At 37.1% G+C, this 27,042-nt stretch overlaps 1 protein-coding gene across 8 annotated transcripts in view; it reads right to left on the minus strand.

Annotated features, from left to right (window-relative positions):
* Positions 1–27,042, minus strand: part of AFG2A (AFG2 AAA ATPase homolog A) — a 356,296-nt gene that overhangs the window by 255,434 nt on the left and 73,820 nt on the right. For all 8 annotated transcript variants that reach the window (XR_012331875.1, XM_033856703.2, XM_073804854.1 and 5 more), the window contains exon 11: positions 7,234–7,443. Coding sequence is in view for 7 of the 8 variants with exons in the window: in XM_033856703.2 (XP_033712594.1) it covers positions 7,234–7,443 (210 nt within the window). In the remaining variant the exon portion in view is untranslated. The remainder of the gene's footprint in view (positions 1–7,233; positions 7,444–27,042) is intronic.

Raw genomic sequence — 27,042 nt, forward strand, 5'->3', positions numbered from 1 at the left:
GTATAAGTTCCCGAATGTCTAGGGAAGGCAAGTTAACCCAGGCGTTAACTATGGTTAAATGTTATGGACTAAGCTCATAAAAACCCAAAGTCACATGAGATAGAACTATATATATGCAATGTGAGTAAAGGATCTTGAAAATTAATAAAAAGTACAGCATCAGCACACAGAGAAGGCCATTTTGGGAAAGCACTTCAAAGAGTTTGAAAACAGGCATTAAGTACTAGGCAAGAAATGCCGTGGGCAAGTAAAAACCCCTAAAAAGTGAGAGGGTCTGGCAGAGAAGGAAATAGAATTCAAGCTGTTTTCTCAAAAAGTATAATACAAACCTTCCCCACAATTCATTTATTCAAGAAAAGAAAATGACACATTTCTTCAGAACTTACACTGTGGGCACCAAGCTGACTACAGTTAAGCTAGCTATAAAGTGCGCTGTGCACACCCCCCCAGAAAAATCCCTTATATTAGTGACCACTCTCATGACTACTGTGCACAATCTTAAACATGAGGTCTCAACTTCCATGTTTTAATCTCTAGAAATAACCTTTCTCTTGAGCTACAAACTCGTATTCAACACCCTTTTGGACATTTCTGCCATATTGCTCTAAAGGCATTTCAAACTCCACGTATCTAAATCCCAATCTGGTACCTGCTCTCCCACCTCCAACCTACTTTTCCTCCTCACATGCTAACTCTTCCTAGAGTTGGGGTATTTCCATCTGCCAGTCATTAAAAGTAAAAATTTTAATCACCTTTGCCTTCTTTCTCATTTCTCACATACAATTAATCATCAAGATTCTAAATGCTATCCATTTCATTATAACACTTGCTTAGTCAAATGTCTTTCTTACTGAATCATGAGTTGGTAGATACCAAGGAGACCATCTAATGCACTTTGTTTACCATGTACAGTGCCAGACATACAGAAGGTGCTTAATATATATTTGAGTTATTGTTGCAATACTAAAACATTTACAAATATTTTTAGTGTTATAGACATGAAACTGTAATATTTATTTCAACCCCAATTAAATTTCATTCAAAAGAGATTTAAAAGAAGGAAAAAATAACTAATCTCTCTCAGCTGAAATCCACAAAGAAAAATTGAACTGACTGGGCACTGGGCACAACAACAAAATGCTCTATTATTAAGTAAACTTCTTGGAAGTGTAAAAGCATTCTTTTCCTTCTAAATTTCTCTAGGTCTTCTTAGATTCCAAATACTAAAGGTTTTGTTATTATTTGTTATATATATTGTCATTTTTTACTTTTAGCCACGTGTTATAGAATACTTTCATGTCAAGACATTAATCTGATACAAGCCCAACTCAAAAAACAATCTATTAACATATACAGTTTTAATATATGATGTCTCAAATTTAACATGTCAGCTTATATGGTGCACAAAATTTAAGTAAATTATATCTAACTTCTACATAACTTTGTGATACTGACCACGGCACAGTAACTATTCTATTTGTCCTAAGAAAAATACATAATTATTAGTTATTCCCTAATAGCCATTCAAACATTGATAAAACTAACTATATGTCTTTATTTAACATGGATGCTAATAACTGTCAACTTAAGAGTATGGGGCACATCAGACAACACTATTTGGAGACATCAAGATTTTTTTAAGTTGGAAAAAAAAAAAAAAACCCTAATGGAAATTAAACAGAAACTCAAAAGGTTTCAGACTCCAGATGAGCCCAAATAGCAATAAACTTGTGGAAGGAGAATAAAGAGTTAGGGTCCACAAAAGGCATGAAACTGGACATAGTTCCTAGTGAGACTCTAAATTAGAAGCTGTACCCAGGTGAAAGAAAAAATAACTAAAACTCTAAAAGAAAGTATTCTTTATAATGTTGGGGCCTGGGGCCAGAACCAACACACCTTTATAGGCTTCAACTGAGAACTGCAGTAAAACAAGCAAGCTCAGGGAAGCCTCAAACCCACTTTCTCTAGCCAACTTCCTCTCAGGGCTCTTCTCAGTCACTTTCCACTATCTTGTGGAACATGAACAGAGGGATGATGAATAGGAAAGGTCTCCTCCAAAGCCCTCACCCAAGGAATCGACAATCTCCCTGTGATTCTGCTCCTTCCCTGCATTCCACTCATCATGTACAGCGCAGTACAGAACACTTGAGCTGGCCTTTTTTTTTTGGCCACACTGCGTGGCATGCAGAACTTCCCCAACCAGGGATGAACCTGTGCCCCCTGCAGTGGAAGATGGAGTCTTAACCACTGGACTGCCAGGGACGTCCTGAGCTGGTCTTTTCAACTTCAGTTATATTCACTGAATCCAGACATAATATGTATGCCCTGATACTGACCTTAGAACTCTTATTTAATTAACAGACTTTTTTGTTTTGGTAAAGTTTAAGGTTTACAGAAGAACTGAGCATACAGTACCAAGAGTTCCCATATACTCATCCCTACCCCAACACACGCTCAGTTTCCCCTATTCTTATCATATATTAATATAGTGTGATACATTTGTCACAATGAACCAATATTGATACATTATTATTAACTGAAGTCCACAGTTTATTCAGGTTTTCTTAGTTTCTACCTAATGTCCTTTTAGGATCTCATCCAGGAAACCACAACAGTATATTTAGCTGTCCTCTCCTTGGGCTCCTCTTGGCTGTGACAGTTTCTGAGACTTTCCTTATTTTTGATGACCTTGACAGTTTCAGGAGTACTGGTTAGGTACTTTACAGAACGTCCTTCAATTTGGGTTTGCCTGATGTTTTTCTCACAGGTAGACATGGATTATGAGTGTTTGGGAGGAAGACCTTGGGAAGAAAGGACCATTCTCATCGCATCATGCACGGGTACATACTAACAACATGACCAATTGGTGTTAACCATGATAACCTGGCTGAGGTAGGTTTCTCCACTACCAAGTAACTCTGCCCCTCCCTCCTTTCCATAAGGAACCCTCTTGTAAGGAAGTCATAACTATATGCAGCCCACACTTAAGAGTTAAGTAGTTATGCCCTCTAAAACTTCTTCACTTACGTTTTAAATATAATCCTCTCAAAAGGCCTACAGAGATGAAAAAACTAAGTCTTAGAGAACGCATTTAAGGTTACAGAGCTAAAAAGTGCTAGTGTTAGAAATCAAACCAAAGCTATCTGAATCCTAGCTTAATGCTCTTTTCAATGTAATACACTCAATCTCAAGGGCACAAATTATATACTAATAGGTAAATTTCAAGCTTCACATTATTCAACCACTAGTCTTTTTCCCTACACTTCCATTTAGTTCATCAGGTTCGTTTCTTTGGCAGAGTTTACCCTTTCTTATTAACTCAATCAACTTCCACTCCAAAGCCATGCTATTTCCCTCAGTTTTCTTTGTCTGAGAGAAACAAAATTATTTTTTAAACTAGGTCCCAGAAACATCTTTCCACATCTCTGAACCTGCCCCATAGAAACTGCCTGAACTACCTTCTCAAGTAATTTGGTGTAATTAATGAAAAAAAGCACTGGGCACTAGTTTTATTTAAAAAAAAAAAAAAAAAGGAAAATGGAAGGCTGTATAATACAGTGGGGTTTAGTGCTTAGACTCTGGAGTCAGAAAGTCCTGAGATCAAATTTCAGTTCCATTACCACCACTTTGACTTGGAAAAGTCACTTCACCTTCTTAAAACATCACTATCCTTATTTGTAATCCTAGAAACTAATCTTAAAGCATTCAGTATGTAAAAGAGGTATCTATGCAGTTTTCCATGCAATATCTGCAAAATGAAAGCTCTATGATTTATAGATTAGCCTAATTTTTTTTTTAAAGTTTAAAGATGAACTTGGAACCTACAAAGTTCAAATTATCTTGTACTTTTGGTAACAGAATAGTAGGGAATCTAGTTAAACGAACAATAGTAATTACTTTGAATTGTGCACTGCTTTCAGTAAAATACAGGTTTTTCCTGAAAATGGGATGTATTTTGCACAATTCCTCTCTGGGACAAGTGTCAGAAAAAGTTTCCCCCAAAAGTTAAGGATATACTAAGTTTATTACATTCTTGTACTCACCAACACAGCTAATAAAGGACTTGCTGAAAATCCCTGTCAGAGGCCTAATCACTCTTCTTCCAGAATCAGTAACAGTTCTTCATAAAGTAAAGCAGCCCAGCCATTCAAGGGTAATTAATCTATTGTAGCACTCCAGACAAAAAGCAAGCGAGAAGCAGAGAGGAAATTTCAACTGGAAAATATTTTGACGTAATTGACCCAGATGACAAACTAAACTTAAGCATATGTCAAGTGCTACAGTCTGCACAAAAACACACACAGATGCCAAAGGCTATTAAGAGCCCACACAAGCCAAGGTGAAGTCTTAACTCTGAGTAAAATATAAATCTTGTAATCACTGTTTAGAAAAGATGCCCAGGGGAAGATAAAGGGTTCTTTCATAAACTCAGAGAAAGAAATGTTTAAACTTTTAAAATTCTTTATCTTTGGAATTAAAGGTAATCACCATTGCAAAAAGTGTTAGGGAGTTTATTCTTTCAATACATGCAGAACACTTGTGTTTCTCAAAACCAGAGTCTACCTATTTTTTTCTGATCACTTTCAAAATGTGTGAGATTTGTTATTTCAAAAAGTTCAAATTTAATTATAACACTTAAATCCCACAGAAAACAATTATCTATGTTGGAAACAAAAGATAACTTTTTCTTTGTAGGAAAATAAAACTTGAAAGAATACAATATGAATTCCTAACTTCTTTGACTTGATATCCTCATACATATATGGTATGATATAGCTATTTTAACTCTTCTCATAAGCATTAATCAGACCAAGATGAAAGGACCAATGGAAATGCATAAAAAAGCAAATATTTTTTGTGTTCCCAACTTTTTCTTTTGTAATTTATAAACACATAGGAAAAGTTGAAAGAATAGTAAATGAACACCCATTGTTCACTTAATATATCCTCCATCCAGATTCAAAAATTGAATAATACTGTCAAAGTGCACTAAATTGTATAATGAATAAAAGTCCACATTAAATAAAAATTAGTAGTAAGTAGGATATGTAATAATCCCTAAGCAAGTACAAACTCAATTTATTAAGAAAATTTCTTAATATCATTTATCTTTTGTGTGTGACATAAAAGAATTAAATAGTTAATGAAAGGTGCATATAAATTAACACATAGCTGGTTATTTTACATGAAAAAAGAGTCTTCCTCATTTTCTCATCATGAAAAAAGACAAAAGTGAAACTGTAAAGTTATGAAAGGTTTCATATGCAAAAGCAGTAATAAATATATTTCTAAGTAATCCTAGGATAGGCCAGAAAGCAGTCCTGGTAAGCACCTGGAACTGTTATCTTGGATCACAAAGGAGTGAGATACTAATTTGTAAGGAAATATATGTGCTCTTTCTTCCTTGACATTCAAGTGTAAATAACTGTGAGCTAAATCCTCATTAAATAAGTTTTAGATTTCCAGTAGACAGGAAAAATTCAATTATGAATATACACTGTGGAAGGCAGGCACAGAGAAATGGAGATGACAGAAAAAAAAGAGTAGGAAATGCCAGTAAAATGACCATTTCCACTACCACAAGACAAGAGGACAAGGACCAAAGAGAAATCAAGATGTCTCTGGAAATTTCAAAATCACTCATTACTCCAACATTTAAAACTGCAACCTTTAAAACTATGGTAATGATTCAGCGTAACTAATCATGGTGACAATGGTCCCCTCCCCAAATCCCTATCCAATGTCTTCTACAAGATAATAAAAAACAGGCAAACACTAGTGATTGTGAAGATACTGATTCTTAAAAAGCAAATAGCCTAAATACATCTAAATATCATTCCACAAAAAATTTAAGTATAGCTAATCCTTGAAAAATGCGGGGGTGAGGAGCTCTGACCCTCCATGCAGTCAAAGATCTAAGTATAACTTAGTGTAACTTATAGTCGGCCCTCCATTTACACAGTTTCCCCATATCCGCGGATTCAACCCACCTCGGATAATGTAATACTATAGTTTTACTATAGAAAAAAAATCCACGTATAAGTGGAACCACACAGTTCAAACCCACGTTGTTCAAGGGTCAACAGTAAAGTAAAAGACTGACACTCTGAAATAGGTTTTATACATTCAACCTGCCAATGATTTCAATGTTTTAAGATTAAAAAAACATACTTTATTACAAAAAAAATTCCCTGACAACATCAAAATAAATTATCATGTACCTTTTCTGAAATGACTTTGATAGTTAACATATTTAAATATGTATTTTTGCGATAAAGTCTACAGAAATGGATTTAAGGTTTTATATATACATATACATATATACTAAAATATATATATATATTTACTAAACGGATATATTATCATGTTACACAGAAGTTAATAACAAAATTAATATCTAGTCCTATAGTAAATGCAAAACTACATATCAGGTAAGATCATCTATCCCAAGTAATAGGGCAGGGCAGTAAACAAATAAAATATGCATGTGTGTGTTTCAGAATATAAATAATGTATATATATCTTCTGACTGGGAAAGTGTTTTTAAAAATTTTATTTTCGGGGACTTCCCAGGTGGTCCAGTGGTTAAGAATCCGCCTTCCAATGCAGGGGACACAGGTTTGATCCCTAGTTGGGAAACTAAGATCCCACATGCCGCAGGGCTACTAAGCCCGTGCTCTCTACAGCCCATGTGCCGCAACTAGAGAGCCCGCATGCCACAACTACTGAGCCCATGCGCTCTGGAGCCCGTGTGCCACAACTAGAGAAGTCCACGTACTGCAACAAAGAGCCCGTGTGCTGCAACTGAGACCCAACGCAGCCAAATAAATAATGAATATTAAAAATAAAATGATTTGTACCATATAAGGTATTTGATTTCTTTTAAAATATTATGTTTGTAAATATTAAATTTATTAAATTCAATCAAATTTATAATGAAGTCTTGGTTAAACAAAAGTGATTAGTACAATTTAAAAATGTAGAAACTAAAGAAAACTGGTTTCTATTACACATGTGTGTAAGAAATATTGAGAATCAAGAAACTAAACCATGATTTGCTGATTATAGGCACTAATTTATCTCCCATCTCCCTATATTATATTGCCATCAATCTCAAATAAAAATCAACTACTCCTTAAGATGGCCTTTTATGCTCTCCTAAGGGTAGGAATCAGAGGATTGGATGGGGGTGCCTAGAAGACAGAGTAGCAGTTAAAAAATTTAACACCCTACCTTTACAGCTAGGAAATTCAGCCCACTCTCATTGGCCAAAGCCTTTGCAATCATTGTTTTAGAGCATCCAGGAGGCCCATACAAAAGAACTCCTTTAGGTGGCTGAATACCCATTTGGGTGAAAGACTCTGGATGTTTCAAGGGCCATTCCACAGCCTGTTTCAGCTTCAGTTTGATATTTCCCAGTCCTCCTATATCTGACCAGGATACCTGCAAAACAAACAAACAAATAATAAAAATTTAAAAAAATATATATGCAAGAAGGAAAACAGAACTATTTAAGAATCAATAATTTCCTAAAAATAATTTCAACAGCATCAAGAAGTAAATTAGGAGTTTATAAAATGTGAGCTGTGTATTATAGAAATACTAAAGAAAAACAAAATGTTTCTGTTTGCCAAGACTTGTATAAGTAACTGGTTCAACGATTGAACATTCTGATAAGTCTATATTCTATTCTATGTGGCTGTAAAAACTAGCTTTCATCTGTTTGAAAATGGTTTGAATCAGTGATCCAAGGTCTCATCTATATATCTAAGTTCATGTATTTCTTTTTTAGCAAAATTACTTTTAAATATCTTCTGTAGGTCCTTATGGAACATGTAATCTTTTCTGCCTTTGGTATATTAATAAAGAATCCTCAAAATTTTGTTCCCCCCAAAAGGCCCCCCAAACAAGATAGCTCTTTAGATATTTACTTAATAAATATTCATTGAGAACTACGTACCATATAGTGTACACAGGAAATAGATAAGACATAAATCCAGACTTTAAAGAACTTAACAACTACCAGTAACATGCACATAAATAACTATAGTACAATGGAAAGCATACTAACCACAATAACAAAGAAACAGAAAAAGACTTTGGGACTTCCCAGGAAGAAAAGATTATTCCCAGCTGGAAGGCAAATCTGAAAGCCAACTCTTGAAGCATGGATGAGATCCAGAAATGTGAAAATAGAGACAATGTCAGATAGAGGCCAGTGAGAGGCCCAAAAAAAGGGGGTTCCCTTTTCTCCACACCCTCTCCAGCATTTTTTTTTTCTTTTGCGGTACGCAGGCCTCTCACTGTTGTGGCCTCTCCCGTTGCAGAGCACAGGCTCCGGATGCGCAGGCTCAGCGGCCATAGCTCACGGGTCCAGCCGCTACACGGCATGTGGGATCTTCCAGGACCAGGGGTGAACCTGTGTCCCCTGCATCGGCAGGCGGACTCTCAACCACTGCGCCACCAGGGAAGCCCTGTTTGTAGATTTTTTGATGATGGCCATTCTGACTGGTGTGAGGTGATATCTCATTGTAGTTTTGATTTGCATTTCTCTAATGATTAGTGATGTTGAGCATCCTTTCATGTGTTTGTTGGCAACCTGTATATCTTCTTTGGAAAAATGTCTATTTAGGTCTTCTGCCCATTTTTGGATACCTAGGAATAAACCTACCTAAGGAGACAAAAGACCTGTATGCAGAAAACTATAAGACACTGATGAAAGAAATTAAAGATAATACAAACAGATGGAGAGATATATCATGTTCTTGTATTGGAAGAATCAACATTGTGAAAATGACTATACTACCCAAAGCAATCTACAGATTGAATGCAATCCCTATCAAACTACCAATGGCATTTTTCACAGAACTAGAACAAAAAATTTCACAATTTGTATGGAAACACAAAAGACCCCGAATAGCCAAAGCAATCTTGAGAAAGAAAAACGGAGCTGGAAGAATCAGGCACCCAGACTTGAGACTATACTACAAAGCTACAGTAATCAAGATAGTATGGTACTGGCACAAAAACAGAAATATAGATCAATAGAACAGGACAGAAAGCCCAGAGATAAACCCATGCACATATGGTCACCTTATTTTTGATAAAGGAGGCAAGAATATACAATGGAGAAAAGACAGCCTCTTCAATAAGTGGTGCTGGGAAAACTGGACAGCTACATGTAAAAGAATGAAATTAGAACACTCCCTAACACCATACACAAAAATAAACTCAAAATGGATTAAAGACCTAAATGTAAGGCCAGACACTATCAATTTTTAAATTTTCTGTTGAACTTTTAAAGTAGGCTGCAGGTATGACACTTCTAAATACTTTAGCATATCTCTCATGAAAATAAACATTCTGGGAAGAAATTTTTAAGGAAGGTAGTCAACAACTATTAAAAATTAATAGATCAGAAAGTAGAAAGAATTAAAAAGAAATGGTCGGTAGATCAGGCAATGAGGTTACTGGATAGTGGTTTAATTCAATCAGTAGAGTTTATTTTTATGCCTTTTAAGAGTGGCATATATACATACACACAATACACACATACATGCATACACATACATACAGGCATACGCATGCATACATACATATATAGAGGGACAGTGTGTGTGTGTGTATATATATATATATATATAAAATGGATAAAAGCTGTATTTATAACTATCATAGATACACAAGTCAGGGAAGCAACTTATAAGAACTAAAATTACACTATGTTATTGTTATGATGCTGCATGATACCCATTCAGTTGTTACTATGCAACTATTATACAATGAGAACAGCATGCTCTGTTGGAGAACATGCTCCATGAGAAACAGCTATTCCATACCTTGGAGCATATTTGAGTTATACCTTGAGTACTATAGCAGAATATTTAGTTAAGCTAATTTAATAAGCACACATATAGATAAAATTTTCAAGATTAGTACATAACTATATCCTTCCTAATTAATAGCATTTAAAACAAAATACAATGATATGCCTATAAATGGCTAGGAGGATGTTTTTCTCAGATATATATAAAACTAAATAAACCTGGCAATATGATAAAATTTGGTATTTAATACATTTGAGTGTGTTTGGTTTTTAATCAGTCTTTTAAAAAATCTTTAAAAAGAGTCATTTAAAAGAACCTAATATAAGATATTAAACTCACATGGAACACACATGGAAATCACCAAAATAAAAGGAAGTCCATATCATAAAAAATGATCTCTTCAGTTAGGGATCAGGGAATAGTAGCAAACAGTGTCAGCTGGACCAGGAGCTGAAGAAGGTGTGTTCCTCAAGAGAAATTAAGATGCTCTTACCAGAAAACTGAATGTTCACTGGACATGGAACAGGCCAAAACACCAATGCCACTGCATGGACTAGTAGTCTATACTGAGGAGTTGGTCCATTGCCCTGAAGGCTGTAAGAACCAGCAGAAAAGTGAAACAATCCTATCCCCTTCCTATCTCCTGACCTTCGGGGCTCTTGCTTCACCAACTGTCTCTCTCTATTCCTGCTTTAATTATATTCTTCACTATATTTTTTCCTCAGCCTACAAATATTTCCTTTTTCTCCCCATCCTTCAAAACAACCTTACTTTGATATTATTTCTACCTAATATTATACCTCCTCCTTTCTCATCATTAAACTTTTTGAAAGATAGTTAGTACCCCTCTACTTCTACTGCACTTATATTTTCCACTTTATACTTCAGTTAAGTATTTATCCCCCCAAGCAGTGATAGGAAAGGAGAGTAAAAGATAAAGATAAAAAGTTTAAGACTGGCAGGAAAGCAGGGAGCTAAGGGCATTATGTCAGAACATCTCTAGACTCTCAGGAAAATTTGAGGCAAAGTCATCTGCAGAAACATCAATCAATCTATTAAATACTGACTAAATGCCTATTTCATACTATGCTGGTTCCTGGGAACAAAATAGTTCTTGTCCATACTGAGTTTTTGACCTGATGGAATATTTCCTTAAAAAGGCATACTTTCATAATTATGCAATTACTATAAAGCCTGGTATATGCTAAAAGGGTAGTCACAGAGTTTAAATGGACGGTCTGGAAAAGCTTTTCAGAAGTGACATATGAGGTGGCATCTAATAAACACAGAAATTAGTCAGCTGAAAGTAACAGCAAATGCCGTGGAAAAGACAAAGGTAAAAAAAAAAGCATTATACATTAGGAGAACTAAATAAAAGTAATTAAGGAACAGGGGTGCGGAGGGCAAAGCGGAGAGATTCCCGCATAGAGGATCGGAGCCGACCGGCACTCACCAGCCCGAGAGGCTTGTCTGCTCACCCGCCGGGGCGGGTGGGGCTGGGAGCTGAGGCTCGGGCTTCCGTGGGAGCGCAGGGAGAGGACTGGGATTGGCGGCTCAAACACAGCCTGAAGGGGTTAGTGCACCACGGCTAGCCGGGAGGGAGTCCGGGGAAAAGTCTGGACCTGCGGAAGAGGCAAGAGACTTTTTCAGAGGCAAGAGACTTTTTCTTCCCTCTTTGTTTCCTGGTGCGCGACGAGAGGGGTTTAAGAGCGCTGCTTAAAGGAGCTCCAGAGACGGGCGCGAGCCGCGGCTAAAAGCGCGGACCCCAGAGACGGGCGCGAGCCACGGCTAAAAGCGCGGACCCCAGAGACGGGCGGGAGACGCTAAGGCTACTGCTGCCGCCACCAAGGGGCCGTGTGCGAGCACAGGTCACTATCCACACCCCTCTTCCGCGGAGCCTGTGCAGCCCGCCACTGCCAGGCTCCCGGGATCCAGGGACAACTTCCCCGGGAGAACACACGGCACGCCTCAGGCTGGTGCAACGTCAAGCTAGCCTCTGCCGCCGCAGGCCCACCCCGCAGGCAGTGCCCCTCCCTCCCCCCCCACCCCCTGCCCCCGGCCTGAGTGAGCCAGAGACCCCGAATCAGCGGCTCCTTTAACCCCGTCCTGTCTGAGCAAAAACAGACACCCTCCAGCGACCTACACGCAGAAGCAGGGCCAAATCCAAAGCTGAGCCCCTGTGAGCCGTGAGAACAAAGAAGAGAAAGGGAAATCTCTCCCAGCAGCCTCAGAAGCAGTGGATTAAAGCTCCGAAATCAACTTGATGTACCCTGCATCTGTGGAATACATGAATAGACAACGAATCATCCCAAATTGAAGAGGTGGACTTTCAGAGCAAGATCTATGATTTTTTTCCCCTTTTCTTCTTTTTGTGAATGTGTATGTGTATGCTTCTGTGTGAGATCTTGTCTGTATAGCTTTGCTTCCACCATTTATCCTAGGGTTCTATCCGTCCTTTTTTTTTTTTTAATTTTTTTCCTAATAATTAATTTTAATAACTCTATCATACATTACTTTCTTTCTTTCTTTCTTTCTTTCCTTCCTTCCTTTCCTCCTTTAGACAAGGAATCATCCCAAATTGAGGAGGTGGACTTTGAGAGCAAGATTTATGACTTTTTCCCCTTTACCTCTTTTTGTGAGGGTGTATGTGTATGCTTCTGTGTACGATTTTGTCTGTATAGCTTTGCTTCCACCATTTGTACTAAGGCTCTATCTGTCCCTTTTTTTTCCCTAAATAATTATTTTTAATTCAATAACTTTATTATACTTTATTTTATTTTACTGTATCTTCTTTCCTTTTCTTTTCCTTCCTTCCCTCCTTCCTTCCTTCCTCCCTCCCTCCTTTCTTTCCTTCTTGCCTTCTTTCCTTTTCTTCTTCCTTCCTTTCTTCCTTCCTTCCCTCCTTTCTTTCTTTCTTTCTTTCTTCCTAATTCTACTAATTCTCTCTACTTTCTCTCCCTTTTATTCTGAGCCGTGTGGATGAAAGGCTCTTGCTGCTCCAGCCAGGAGTCAGGGCTCTGCCTCTGAGGTAGGAGAGCCAACTTCAGGACACTGGTCAACAAGAGACCTCCCAGCTCCATATAATATCAAACGGCGAAAATCTCCCAGAGACCTCCATCTTAACACCAGCACCCAGCTTCACTCAATGACCAGCAAGCTACAGTGCTGGACAACCTATGCCAAACAGCTAGCAAAACAGGAACACAACCCCACCCATTAGAAGAGAGACTGCCTAAAATCATAATAAGTCCACAGACACCCCAAAACACACCACCAGACGTGGACCTGCCCACTAGAGAGACAAGATCTAGCCTCATCCACCACAACACAGGCACTAGCCCCCTCCACCAGGAAGCCTACACAACCCACTGAACCAACTTTAGCCACTGGGGACAGACACCAAAAACAACGGGAACTACGAACCTGCAGCCTGTAAAAAGGAGACCCCAAACACAGTAAGATAAGCAAAATGAGAAGACAGAAAAACACACAGCAGATGAAGGAGCAAGATAAAAATGCACCAGACCTAACAAATGAAGAGGTAATAGGCAGTCTACCTGAAAAAGAATTCAGAATAATGATAGTAAAGATGATCCAAAATCTTGGAAATAGAATGGACAAAATGCAAGAAACAGTTAACAAGAACCTAGAAGAAATAAAGATGAAACAAGCAATGACGAACAACACAATAAATGAAATTAAAAGTACTCTAGATGGGATCAATAGCAGAAAAACTGAGGCAGAAGAACGGATAAGTGACCTGCAAGATACAATAGTGGAAATAACTACTGCAGAGCAGAATAAAGAAAAAAGAATGAAAAGAACTGAAGACAGTCTCAGAGACCTCTGGGACAACATTAAACGCACCAACATTCGAATTATAGGGGTTCCAGAAGAAGGAGAGAAAAAGAAAGGGACTGAGAAAATATTTGAAGAGATTATAGTTGAAAACTTCCCTAATATGGGAAAGGAAATAGTTAATCAAGTCCAGGAAGCACAGAGAGTCCTATACAGGATAAATCCAAGGAGAAATACGCCAAGACACATATTAATCAAACTGTCAAAAATTAAATAAAAAGAAAGCATATTAAAAGCAGCAAGGGAAAAACAACAAATAACACACAAGGGAATCCCCATAAGGTTAATGGCTGATCTCTCAGCAGAAACTCTGCAAGCCAGAAGGGACTGGCAGGACATACTGAAAGTGATGAAGGAGAAAAACCTGCAACCAAGATTACTCTACCCAGCAAGGGTCTCATTCAGATTTGATGGAGAAATTAAAACCTTTACAGACAAGCAAAAGCTGAGAGAGTTCAGCACCACCAAACAGGCTTTACAACAAATGCTAAAGGAACTTCTCTAGACAAGAAACACAACAGAAGGAAAAGACCTATAATAACGAACCCAAAACAATTTAGAAACTGGGAACAGGAACATACATATCGATAATTACCTTAAATGTAAATGGACTAAATGCTCCCACCAAAAGACACAGATTGGCTGAATGGATACAAAAACAAGACCCATATATATGCTGTCTACAAGAGACCCACTTCAGACCTAGAGACACATACAGACTGAAAGTAAGGGGATGGAAAAAGATATTCCATGCAAATGGAAACCAAAAGAAAGCTGGAGTAGCAATTCTCATATCACACAAAATAGACTTTAAAATAAAGACTATTAGAAGAGACAAAGAAGGACACTACATAATGATCAAGGGAGCGATCCAAGAAGAAGATATAACAACTGTAAATATTTATGCACCCAACACAGGAGCACCTCAATACATAAGGCAAAAACTAACAGCCATACAAGGGGAAATCGACGGTAACACATTCATAGTAGGGGACTTCAACACCCCACTTTCACCAATGGACAGATCATCCAAAATGAACATAAATAAGGAAACACAAGCTTTAAATGATACATTAAACAAGATGGACTTAATTGATATTTATAGGACACTCCATCCAAAAACAACAAAATACACATTTTTCTCAAGTGCTCATGGAACATTCTCCAGGATAGATCATATCTTGGGTCAGAAATCAAGCCTTGGCAAATTTAAGAAAATTGAAATTGTATCAAGTATCTTTTCTGACCACAACACCATGAGACTATATATCAATTACAGGAAAAGATCTGTAAAAAATACAAAACATGGAGGCTAAACAATACACTACTTAATAAAGAAGTGATCACTGAAGAAATCAAAGAGGAAATAAAAAACTACCTAGAAACAAATGACAATGGAGACCCAACGACCCAAAACCTATGGGATGTAGCAAAAGCAGTTCTAAGAGGGAAGTTTATACCAATACAAGCCCACCTTAAGAAGCAGGAAACATCTCGAATAAACAACCTAACCTTGCACCTCAAGCAATTACAGAAAGAAGAACAAAAGAACCCCAAAGTTAGCAGAAGGAAAGAAATCATAAAAATCAGATCAGAAATAAATGAAAAAGAAATGAAGGAAACAATAGCAAAGATCAATAAAACTAAAACATGGTTCTTTAAGAAGATAAACAAAATTGATAAACCATTAGCCAGACTCATCAAGAAAAAAAGGGAGAAGACTCAAATCAATAGAATTAGAAATGAAAAAGGAGAAGTAATAACTGACACTGCAGAAATACAAAAGATCATGAGAGATTACTACAAGCAACTCTATGCCAATAAAATGGACAATCTGGAAGAAATGGACAAATTCTTAGACATGCATAAACTGCCAAAACTGAATCAGGAAGAAATAGAAAATATGAACAGACCAATCACAAACATTGAAATTGAACCTGTGATTAAAAATCTTCTAACAAACAAAAGCCCAGGACCAGATGGCTTCACAGGCGAATTCTATCAAACATTTAGAGAAGAGCTAACACCTATCCTTCTCAAACTCTTCCAAAATATAGCAGAGGGAGGAACATTCCCAAATTCCTTCTACGAGGCCACCATCACCTTGATACCAACACCAGACAAGGATGTCACAAAGAAAGAAAACTATAGGCCAATATCACTGATGAACATAGATGCAAAAATCCTCAACAAAATACTAGCAAACAGAATCCAAGAGCACATTAAAAGGATCATACACCATAATCAAGTGGGGTTTATTCCAGGAATGCAAGGATTCTTCAATATACGCAAATCTATCAATGTGATACACCATATTAACAAATTGAAGGAGAAAAACCATATGATCATCTCAATAGATGCAGAGAAAGCTTTTGACAAAATTCAACACCTATTTATGATAAAAACCCTGCAGAAAGTAGACATAGAGGGAACTTTCCTCGACATAATGAAGGCCATATGTGACAAGCCCACAGCCAACATCATCCTCAATGGTGAAAAACTGAAAGCATTTCCACTAAGATCAGGAACAAGACAAGGTTGCCCACTCTCACCACTCTTATTCAACATAGTTTTGGAAGTTTTAGCCACAGCAATCAGAGAAGAAAAGGAAATAAAAGGAATCCAAATCGGAAAAGAAGTAAAGCTGTCACTGTTTGCAGATGACATGATCCTATACATAGAGAATCCTAAAGATGCTACCAGAAAACTACTAGAGCTAATCAATGCATTTGGTAAAGTAGCAGGATACAAAATTAATGCACAGAAATCTCTGGCATTCCTATATACTAGTGATGAAAAATCTGAAAGTGAAATCAAGAAAACACTCCCATTTACCATTGCAACAAAAAGAATAAAATACCTAGGAATAAACCTACCTAAGGAGACAAAAGACCTGTATGCAGAAAATTATAAGACACTGATGAAAGAAATTAAAGATGATACAAATAGATGGAGAGATATACCATGTTCTTGGATTAGAAGAATCAACATTGTGAAAATGACTCTACTACCTAAAGCAATCTATAGATTCAACGCAATCCCTATCAAACTACCACTGGCATTTTTCACAGAACTGGAACAAAAAATTTCACAATCTGTATGGAAACACGAAATACCCCGAATAGCCAAAGCAATCTTGAGAACGAAAAACGGAGCTGGAGGAATCAGGTTCCCTGACTTCAGACTATACTACAAAGCTACAGTAATCAAGACAGTATGGTACTGGCACAAAATCAGAAAGATAGATCAATGGAACAGGACAGAAAGCCCAGAGATAAACCCATGCACATATGGACACCTTATCTGTGATAAAGGTGGCAGGAATGTACAATGGAGAAATGACAACCTCTTCAATAAGTGGTGCTGGAAAAACTGGACAGGTACATGTAAAAGTATGAGATTAGATCACTCCCTAACACCATAAACAAAAATGAGCTCAAAAGGGATTAAAGACCTAAATGTAAGGCCAGAAACTATCAAACTCTTAGAGGAAAACATAGGCAGAACACTCTATGACATAAATTACAGCAAGATCCTTTCTGACCCACCTCCTAGAGTAATGGAAATAAAAACAAAAATAAACAAATGGGACCTAATGAAACTTCAAAGCTTTTGCACAGCAAAGGAAACCATAAACAAGACCAAAAGACAACCCTCAGAATGGGAGAAAATATTTGCAAATGAAGAAACTGACAAAGGATTAATTTCCAAAATTTACAAGCAGCTCATGCAGCTCAATAACAAAAAAACAAACAACCCAATCCAAAAATGGGCAGAAGACCTAAATAGACATTTCTCCAAAGAAGATATACAGACTGCCAACAAACACACATGAATGAATGCTCAACATCATTAATCATTAGAGAAATGCAAATCAAAACTACAATGAGATATCATCTCACACCAGTCAGAATGGCCATCATCAAAAAATCTAGAAACAATAAATGCTGGAGAGGGCGTGGAGAAAAGGGAACACTCTTGCACTGCTGGTGGGAATGTGAATTGGTTCAGCCACTATGGAGAACAGTATGGAGGTTCCTTAGAAAACTAAAAATAGAACTACCATATGACCCAGCAATCCCACTACTGGGCATATACCCTGAGAAAACCATAATTCAAAAAGAGTCATATACCAAAATGTTCATTGCAGCTCTATTTACAATAGCCCGGAGATGGAAACAACCTAAGTGCCCATCGTCGGATGAATGGATAAAGAAGATGTGGCACATATATACAATGGAATATTACTCAGCCATAAAAAGAAACGAAATTGAGCTATTTGTAATGAGGTGGATAGACCTAGAGTCTGTCATACAGAGTGAAGTAAGTCAGAAAGAGAAAGACAAATACCGTATGCTAACACATATATATGGAATTTAAGAAAAAAAATGTCATGAAGAACCTAGGGGTAAGACAGGAATAAAGACACAGACCTACTGGAGAATGGACTTGAGGATATGGGGAGGGGGAAGGGAGAGCTGTGACAGGGCGAGAGGGAGGCATGGACATATATACACTAACAAACGTAAGGTAGATAGCTAGTGGGAAGCAGCCGCATGGCACAGGGATATCGGCTCGGTGCTTTGTGACCGCCTAGAGGGGTGGGAGGGAGGGAGACGCAAGAGGGAAGAGATGTGGGAACGTGTGTATAGGTATAACTGATTCACTTTGTTATAAAGCAGAAACTAACACACCATTGTAAAGCAATTATACCCCAATAAAGATGTTAAAAAAAAAAAGTAATTCAGTATGGCTAGAATTTAGAGAGCCAGAAGAGGAGTAGAAACAAAAGAGGTTAGCCAGCATATGGAGCTATCAGACCTTGAAGACTCATAAAACATCAAGAAAGTTAGACTTTATCCTGAGAGCAATGGAGAGCAATTTAATCAGGGAAATGACAGGATCAGACTGCTGGAAGACCACTGTGGTTATAAAGTAGAGTGGGGATTAGAATTGGGAGGGTGAGGAGGAGAGGCTTCTACAGTCATTCCTATAAGAGACTGTGGTTATCTGCACTACTGTAGTAGCAGTAGGGCTATGGAGTAAACAAAAAAGGATAAAAACTATATTAAACAAGGCTAATCAATGAGTCTTGATAATTAATGAGATTTGGAGAGGAGACGGTAAAAAAAGAAAATGAAATCAAGGGTTAACAGTCAGGACTCAGACTTGGGCAATTGTGTAAATGAAAGTTACATTAAAAGAGAAAAAAAACATATTTGAAAATTAAGGAATTAGTTTCCAATTACTGTACCGTGGTTGGAATTTACAAGGGAAAGAAATTCAATAAACTTTGGGAAATGTGTTCTATGTGCTCAACTTGTCTTAGAGACTGTAAGCGCACAAAGGTAAGTGAAATAATATCTCCAAATATTTTTAATCTAGAAAGAGGAATAAGAAAAGTATTTTTAAAAACACAGTCTTTGTCTAAAGACATAAAATATCTGTCTTCACACAAATTAATACAGAAACTACTGAAAAAAATATAAAATAGGTTAAGATGTTCTTAAATATGTGAGATAGTGAGGACAGAGATTTGGAAAATGTTGCATACATGAAAGACTTACGTCAAGCTGTTAGAATATGAAAGTAATAATAGCAATTCCCACCTCATATGTCTATGAGGATAGCCATTATATAAGTACAGCCTATAAGAAATAACAAAGGACAATATAAGAATTACCTATTTCCCCAACACCTAAAAGTAACGATTTTTAGTATTTTGGTGTAGTACCTTCTAGTCTTTCAAATGCCTGTGCATGAGTTTTCATTGAGATCATAATATATACACAATTCTATATTCTGCGTTTTAAAAACTTCATACTTTTTTTTGTACGAAATTACTAGTTACTGTATCACTTTGGGCAATTTGCTTCATCTCTCTAAACTTCTTTCTCATCTGTAATAGGGGACAATAAAACCTAAGCTCTTAGGATTATTGTGAGAATCAAACAGTACAGTAAATATTCCATTAACTGCACTTTGCCTGGCACATGTTAACTAATAAATACTAGGTAGGTATTATTATTATTATTTTATTTAAATGTCTGAAAGATGATTACAATGAATAGTCATATTTTAAAGGACTAGTGACAAAAGATAAAGGACAATCAAGCCATTACATTTGTAGTTTCATGAACAATATTTAATTACCATAACTTTTCTATTCTTTTTCTTTTTGTCTGATTCCTACATTTCTTAAAATAAGGGCAAACAAGTTTTGCATTTTAATTTAGCACCTGAATGCCAAATAAGTGATGGGTCTTTGTATAGCTAAGATACCTAATAAAAATAAATATAAATTGGCTTTAAAATAGTATTGCATAGGAGAGTCTTAAAGCACAGAAAGTCATGGGAAAATTAGTCAGTAAGAGAATAAGCGCCAGCATGAAATCATAAAATCCTAGAAGTAGAACAGGAATTCACAAACTAGCTGGTTCACTATCCTACCTTCAGTCAGTATTTCATCTTTCAAGTCCTCTCATCTTTCAACAAATACTATTTTATGCTCTTTAAAATTATTTTTAATTCTATAACTCTCTTAAATAAGTTCCACTATATTGTAACTGCCAGAAAATTATTCCTACAATCTAACCTAAATCACTCCTGATAATATTATACTTGGGTCCTTGCCTTCTTATTTTGTCCTGATGAAAACAGTGAACAGCTGCTCACATATGGCTTTATAACTTTTTGAATTAATAATAAAGTTAGAAGTGACAGAACAGCTGTCAAACAAGCACAGACAGCGCAGTGATATAAATTTCCCAAGGGAAATGTCCCCCACAAATATCCCACAGTACTTTCTGAGCAAGCATCCAACAATACATAAATCAAAAAAAAAAAAAAAAAAAAACCCAAAAAACAAAAACTCAATTCAACCTGCACACCCACAGAAGTAAGAGACCTGATGATTAGGTTAAAACAAAACAAAAAAAACTTTTATGGAAAAATTCCAAGGGGACAAAATAAAAATGAATGAACTAGGAGAATTACTATGACAGAGGAATTCAGTAGCTCCAGAGGGACTCACAGTGTCCTTATACATCTATGAGTCAAGATCCTCTTATTTTCTAGGTGCCAAGTTTTACACTGCCAGGCACAAAAATTCTTTTGTTTTTGTTTTTTTTTTGCAGTACGCGGGCCTCTCACTGTTGTGGCCTCTCCCGTTGCGGCGGAGCACAGGCTCCAGATGCGCAGGCTCAGCAGCCATGGCTCACGGGCCCAGCTGCTCCGCGGCATGTGGGATCCTCCCGGACCAGGGCACGAACCCGCGTCCCCTGCATCGGCAGGCGGACTCTCAACCACTGCGCCACCAGAGAAGCCCCAAACATTCTTTTGAAAGTGTTATTTTTATAGAAAACATGGCAACAAAGAGTGCCTTTCACTTTGTTCTTTCACACTAACAAGTCCCAACATAAGGATAAGAAGCCAGGCACTAGCACGTGGGTTGGCAGTTCTCTGCTGGGCCATACACCAGCTTCTTAACAATTCAAATATTTAAAGTAGATTTATTTTGATAAGAAATCATAAGGATACCAAATTACTAGGGATACTACATAATGCAGAAAGAAATAAGTTGAGAAAACCCACCTCTAAGATCCAAAAGAAAAAAACACATTTCCAGATGCTTCTTTAATGGAGACAAAGCAAAATTAGGATGCAGTTAAGTGTTCAAAATATGTTCTGAGATCTAAGTAAAAATATGTGAAAGCCATTAGCTTTATAAGGTGAAAGACAAAATATTTTTCCCCATGCTTAAAAAAAACATTCTATCGAGGTTTCTTAAAAAAACAAGTCAAAATTCCAGTTCCACTATGGTACCATAAACCATCTACAGCCTCTCCCCCCCACCCCCAAATTCATTAAAAATACAAACTTCACACAAAATACAAAACCCACTACAGGAAGACTCTGAAAAGTAAAGTGGAGCATGAGGCAGGTAATACGGAGAAGGGCCCTGCACAGTGTGGTGGAAGGGGCTGAGCAAGTAGTGTTTTTTCCTTCTCTTTTCTTTCTTGACTCAGCTTTTCCCCTCCTGTTTCACTTCCATTTTGCATAAGATTGCTAGGTTGAAATATCTAATATTTTCACAGGAAAGAGCACAGAATGCTTAAAAAAAAAGTAGATGAGAAAGAATATAAGAAACTACAACAAAACTTTGTCACTAATTGCAAACTGCCACTAATCCGAGTGATTTTGCTCTTCTTTAGTAAATCACATTTCAGAATCTCACTGAAACATATTATAAAGGCTATGGGAGCCAGATGCTCCTATAATTCCTAATTAATAAAGGGAAACATTAAGGTGAAGAAGAAAGGAACTATTCAAGTAAAAATAAAATAGATATTCCAAAAAAACATGGAAATAATGATCAACTTAAAGGCAAATATTTTAACCAAATTTCAAACTATAGATTTCATAATCAGTTTAGTGCTTATATTAAAACCTGAGCTCAATTTCAAAAAATAGCATTTACATTACAATCCCACTGTAATAGGTTTACTATGAGCTGTGCTCAGAGAGCAGGCTATATATGAAGTCAAATCTTATAAATAAAATAGTAATTATCTAAATAAGCCCCCCTTAGATCAAAAAACTTCCTGCCTTAATTCAACTTAAAAATGGTTAATCATTTCCAAAATGAGTTTTTAAAAACTACTTACTTTTGTTTAATAAACAGGGAAAAGTCTCACAAAAAATGGAAACTTTAAACAAGGAAAAAAAAAAACAATAGCAGCAATAATTTTAAAAAAGTAAAACACCATGAAAATGACATAAAGTCTTACCTAGAAAATTCTTCATATCTCATTAAAATATTTTATATTTTCCTAATTTACCAAATTCCTTGAATAATTTAACTGCATTCAGCATAAAATGCTTTGAATATTTAAGGAAAGTTAGTAACATCTGCCATTCTTATTTGGCATAGCAGAACTAGGAAAAGATAAAGGAGTATGGATAAAAGAAATGAAAAATACAGGAACAGAGGAAAGAGATCAGGACTTCTACTGATTGGGCCCCAAGCCCAGGAACTAAAGAAGCACATGGTCACAAGTTTCTCAAGCGAATTTTAAATCAACCACATGTAAATAATGTATGACCAAATGCCCCCAAATTAAAAGAAATCATATAAAAGGCCCAGAAAAAAATGTTTCAAATAGTAAAAGTTTTTAAATGAGCTTTGTTCGGATGATTCGTCTTTGGGAATTTGTGATATAAGTGAATAATAATCAACAGAAAAGCTCTTTTGCTATATATGTAGGTATCACCAGGACCTTCCTAACACAGTGCCTGTATATTACAGATGCTCAATGTTTGTTTGGTATAGGAATAAATTAATGGGCAGATGCACATTTCTCTTGGGTTATCTTAAAAAAAAAAGTAGCAGAGGGGTAGAAATGGCAGGGAGACAGGCTGTAGGAAGTGAGATGGGGAAAACGGGAGAGATTTAGGGAGTTAGGAATAAACCAACATGTGTGGTCAGAACTAGCAAAAAATGTTGCCAACATATAATAGTGTACAAGGGCTATACATATGCTTTGCAAGACATTTTCTAGCCCAGATCTGTCCAAATAGTTGGGTCATAAATTCAAACCATTTCCCCTGAATCTCCTTTGATGGCTGGTTGACAATAAAAATGTTTGCATATATAGAGAGAAAAATCTTCTGCTGACAAGACTGGCTAAAGGGATGCTCCAAGTTTTTGTTAAATAGAAGGCAAAGAGAAGAGGCCCTTCTTTGTCAGAAAGCTGAGCAAACTCATGTAAGCAAACTTCCTAAGCAGTCCCGACTACGTCCTGAGATACAGACCAGAAAGGAAGCTCCTACATGGGGGAGAATAACCAATGCTGCCGGCCAGAGAGCATCGGTTATTCTCTATGTTGTTTTGGTTTGAGGTCTACAGATATAAGGAGAAAGCCCTGAAAAAGGGTTAAAGAGATACTAGGAAACAATCCTTACAGCACAGTCTTAATGGGCAATATTTAGAAAAAGAATAAAAGATTTTACCTTCATACTCAAAGCTGGTCCCTGGCTGCTAAATGTGCTGCACGTAATAGGGGGATGAACGTTAGTGGGACAGGATCACCTTGAGAATCAGGCCAAAAGATGCCGCAAGAAAATCCCAGAGAAAGAAGCTGCCTAGAGAAATTATATGCCTAGGACAAATTTCTATGCCTAGAAATTTATCCTAGAAATTATGCCTAGAAATTTATCCTAGGCATACACTAAGTTCACTGAGACAGGTCAAGGCAAGTCTCAGAGAACTGACCAAGCCTAAGTGGTAGATTGTTGAGAAAAAATTAACTCGTCCTATGGTAAATGTTTGTCTAACTGTGCCATCTTTTATAAGTTCTGACAAGTATGGGTCTCCTCTGCTGCAGATATCAACAAGAAAGTCAGACTCCTATAGGTATACTAACAGAGGTTTTAATATCAAATATCCATTTATTTACTCACTTATTTATTCACTCATTCACTCAATATATTCATCTTAGTGCAAAGGCTGTTAGGTTTTGAGTGCTTAGCCAGGCTCTAGGAATACAGGTAGAATATAACAAAAATGAACAAGACTGACATGGTCTCTACATCATGGAGCTTATAGACTGAAAGGAGAGGCAAACATTAAACAAATACATTAATAAGTATTTAATTTAAAGACCAGACAAAAAATTGTATGGGGTGCTACAAATAGTACATAATAGGCCTGGAGGGTCCTAGAGTGTTAAATACAGCTTTCTAGAAGATCTGATATTTAAACAGGCAGGAAAGATAAGTAGCAGTTAGGCAACTAAAGAGACTGAATGACACTGAACCATTTGTAGCCCCTAATACTGGCTTCTTGTTCATCCTGGGGAAGGAAGAGATGCATGAGAGTAACGGCAGAGTCATACTGAGGGACCTGACTCGTTATCATTCCAGATTCAATCTGGTAAAACAGACCCATTTTAGCTTCCCTCATCTATGACTTGATCAGTTACTGTCATACTTACTGTTCTTTTCCCTGCTGTCTCTAGAAAAATCTGAAGTTATGCACATTAGAGATCTTGACACTACTGAAAAGAGAACAGTTCTAAGAGCCATTGAGTATAAAATTCTGTACGTAAGCAGCACATCAGCCTAAATTCTGGTTAAGTACTTCTGAGGGGCTGGAGGAGTTTTACCTTAGATAATTAATTTTATAGTTTTGTTGAGCTCTGATGAGTATGACATTTCATTTCAGTGGTCTTCCTCCCAAAACCCCATAATCCCAGCCTAACCGTAATGAAAACAACAGCCCAAACTCAAATTGAGGGTCATTCTATAAAAAAGACCTAAGCAGTATACCTCAAAACTGTTAAGAACAGAAACACTGTCATAGCCCAGAGAAGCCAAAGACATGACAACTGAATGTAATGTGATAGCTTAGATGGGATCCTGAAATAGACAAAGGACATTAGGAAGAACTAATGAAATCCAACTAAAGTATGGAGTTTAGTAAATAGTGTTCAAGACAGGTTTAATCAGAAAACCTGTGTTATTCAAACCCGCCCATTTCAAAGAAAGGCCAGTCTTTAGGACTGGCCCTTAGCAGTCTTCTGGGAGATATTCTTTGGGCCTTTTAAATACTGTGCCTCTAAGAGTGTTTTGTTTGCCTGAGGCCCTGGGCTATGCTATACCTGTCTGACCAGATAAGTTGACCCTGACAAGGTGATTTATGGACATTTGTTTTTGCTCTGGGAAGAGCTAGAATCTAAGAAGCTGAAGTCAGACATTCCGGTGCTGTATACCTACACTGACTGACCTGCAATGAAACCCTGGAAACCAAGGTTCAGGTCAGCCTCCCTGGTCAATAACAGTTCACACATATTGTCACACACTGTTTAGGGGAGAATTAAGTGTGCTCCCAAGTGACTCCATTGGGAGAGTACACCTAGAAGCTTGCTCCTGTTTTCTCCTGGACTTCACCTCATGTGACTTTTCACTTTTTGAGTATTTTGATCTGTATCCTTTCACAGTAATAAATCATAACCATAAGTATAACACCTTCTGAGTGCATGTGAGCCCTTCCAGTGAATCATCAAGCCTGAGGGTGATCCTGAGGTCCCCCAACAAAGACAGAGAGAAAGATGATAAAATTACAAACAACTTAGAATTCCCTAAAACTCACATTCCCACCTACTCCCCCACTACCCATCTATAGGCCTGAACATTAGGGAAACTTTATCTCAGGCTATTAAACTCATCTTTTAATTTATGTTAGGTTTATAGTGGAGTTCTCAGACATCTGCTAATTTTCAGATTACATTTCCTCAATCTATCCCATCTTTCCCACTTTTGCATCATATACCATTCCACCTTACAGCTTTGGTCTTTCTATTGGGTCAATACCAGGAGAAAGTTCACTCGTATAACACTTAAAAAAAAAAAAAAAAAAAAAAAGCCCCCAAAACTCCCATTTACCATTGCAACAAAAAGAATAAAATACCTAGGAATAAACCTACCTAAGGAGGCAAAAGATCTGTATGCAGAAAACTATAAGACACTGATGAAAGAAATCAAAGATGATACAAACAGATGGAGAGATATACCATGTTCTTGGATTGGAAGAATCAACATTGTGAAAATGACTCTACTACCCAAAGCAATCTACAGATTCAATGCAATCCGTATCAAACTACCAATGGAATTTTTCACAGAACTAGAACAAAAAATTTCACAATCTGTATGGAAACACAAAAGACCCCGAATAGCCAAAGCAATCTTGAGAACGATAAACGGAGCTGGAGGAATCAGGCTCCCAGACTTCAGACTATACTACAAGCTACAGTAATCAAGACAGTATGGTACTGGCAAAAAAACAGAAATATAGTTAATGGAACAGGATAGAAAGCCCAGAGATAAACCCATACACATATGATCACCTTATCTTTGTCAAAGGAGGCAAGAATATACGATGGAGAAAAGATAGTCTCTTCAATAAGTGGTGCTGGGAAAACTGGTCAGCTACATATAAAAGAATGAAATTAGAACACTCCCTAACACCATACACAAAAATAAACTCAAAATGGATTAAAGACCTAAATGTAAGGCCAGACACCATCAAACTCTTAGAGGAAAACATAGGCAGAACACTCTATGACATAAATCACAGCAAGATCCTTTTTGACCCACCTCCTAGAGTAACGGAAATAAAAATAAGCAAATGGGACCTAATGAAACTTAAAAGCTTTTGCACAGCAACAGAAACCATAAACAAGATGAAAAGACAACCCTCAGAATGGAAGAAAATATTTGCAAATGGAGCAACTGACAAAGGATTAATCTCCAAAATACACAAGCAGCTTGTGCAACTCCATATCAAAAAAACCGAACA

This window comes from Tursiops truncatus, chromosome 5 (assembly GCF_011762595.2).
Source record: "Tursiops truncatus isolate mTurTru1 chromosome 5, mTurTru1.mat.Y, whole genome shotgun sequence".
NCBI lineage: Eukaryota > Metazoa > Chordata > Mammalia > Artiodactyla > Delphinidae > Tursiops > Tursiops truncatus.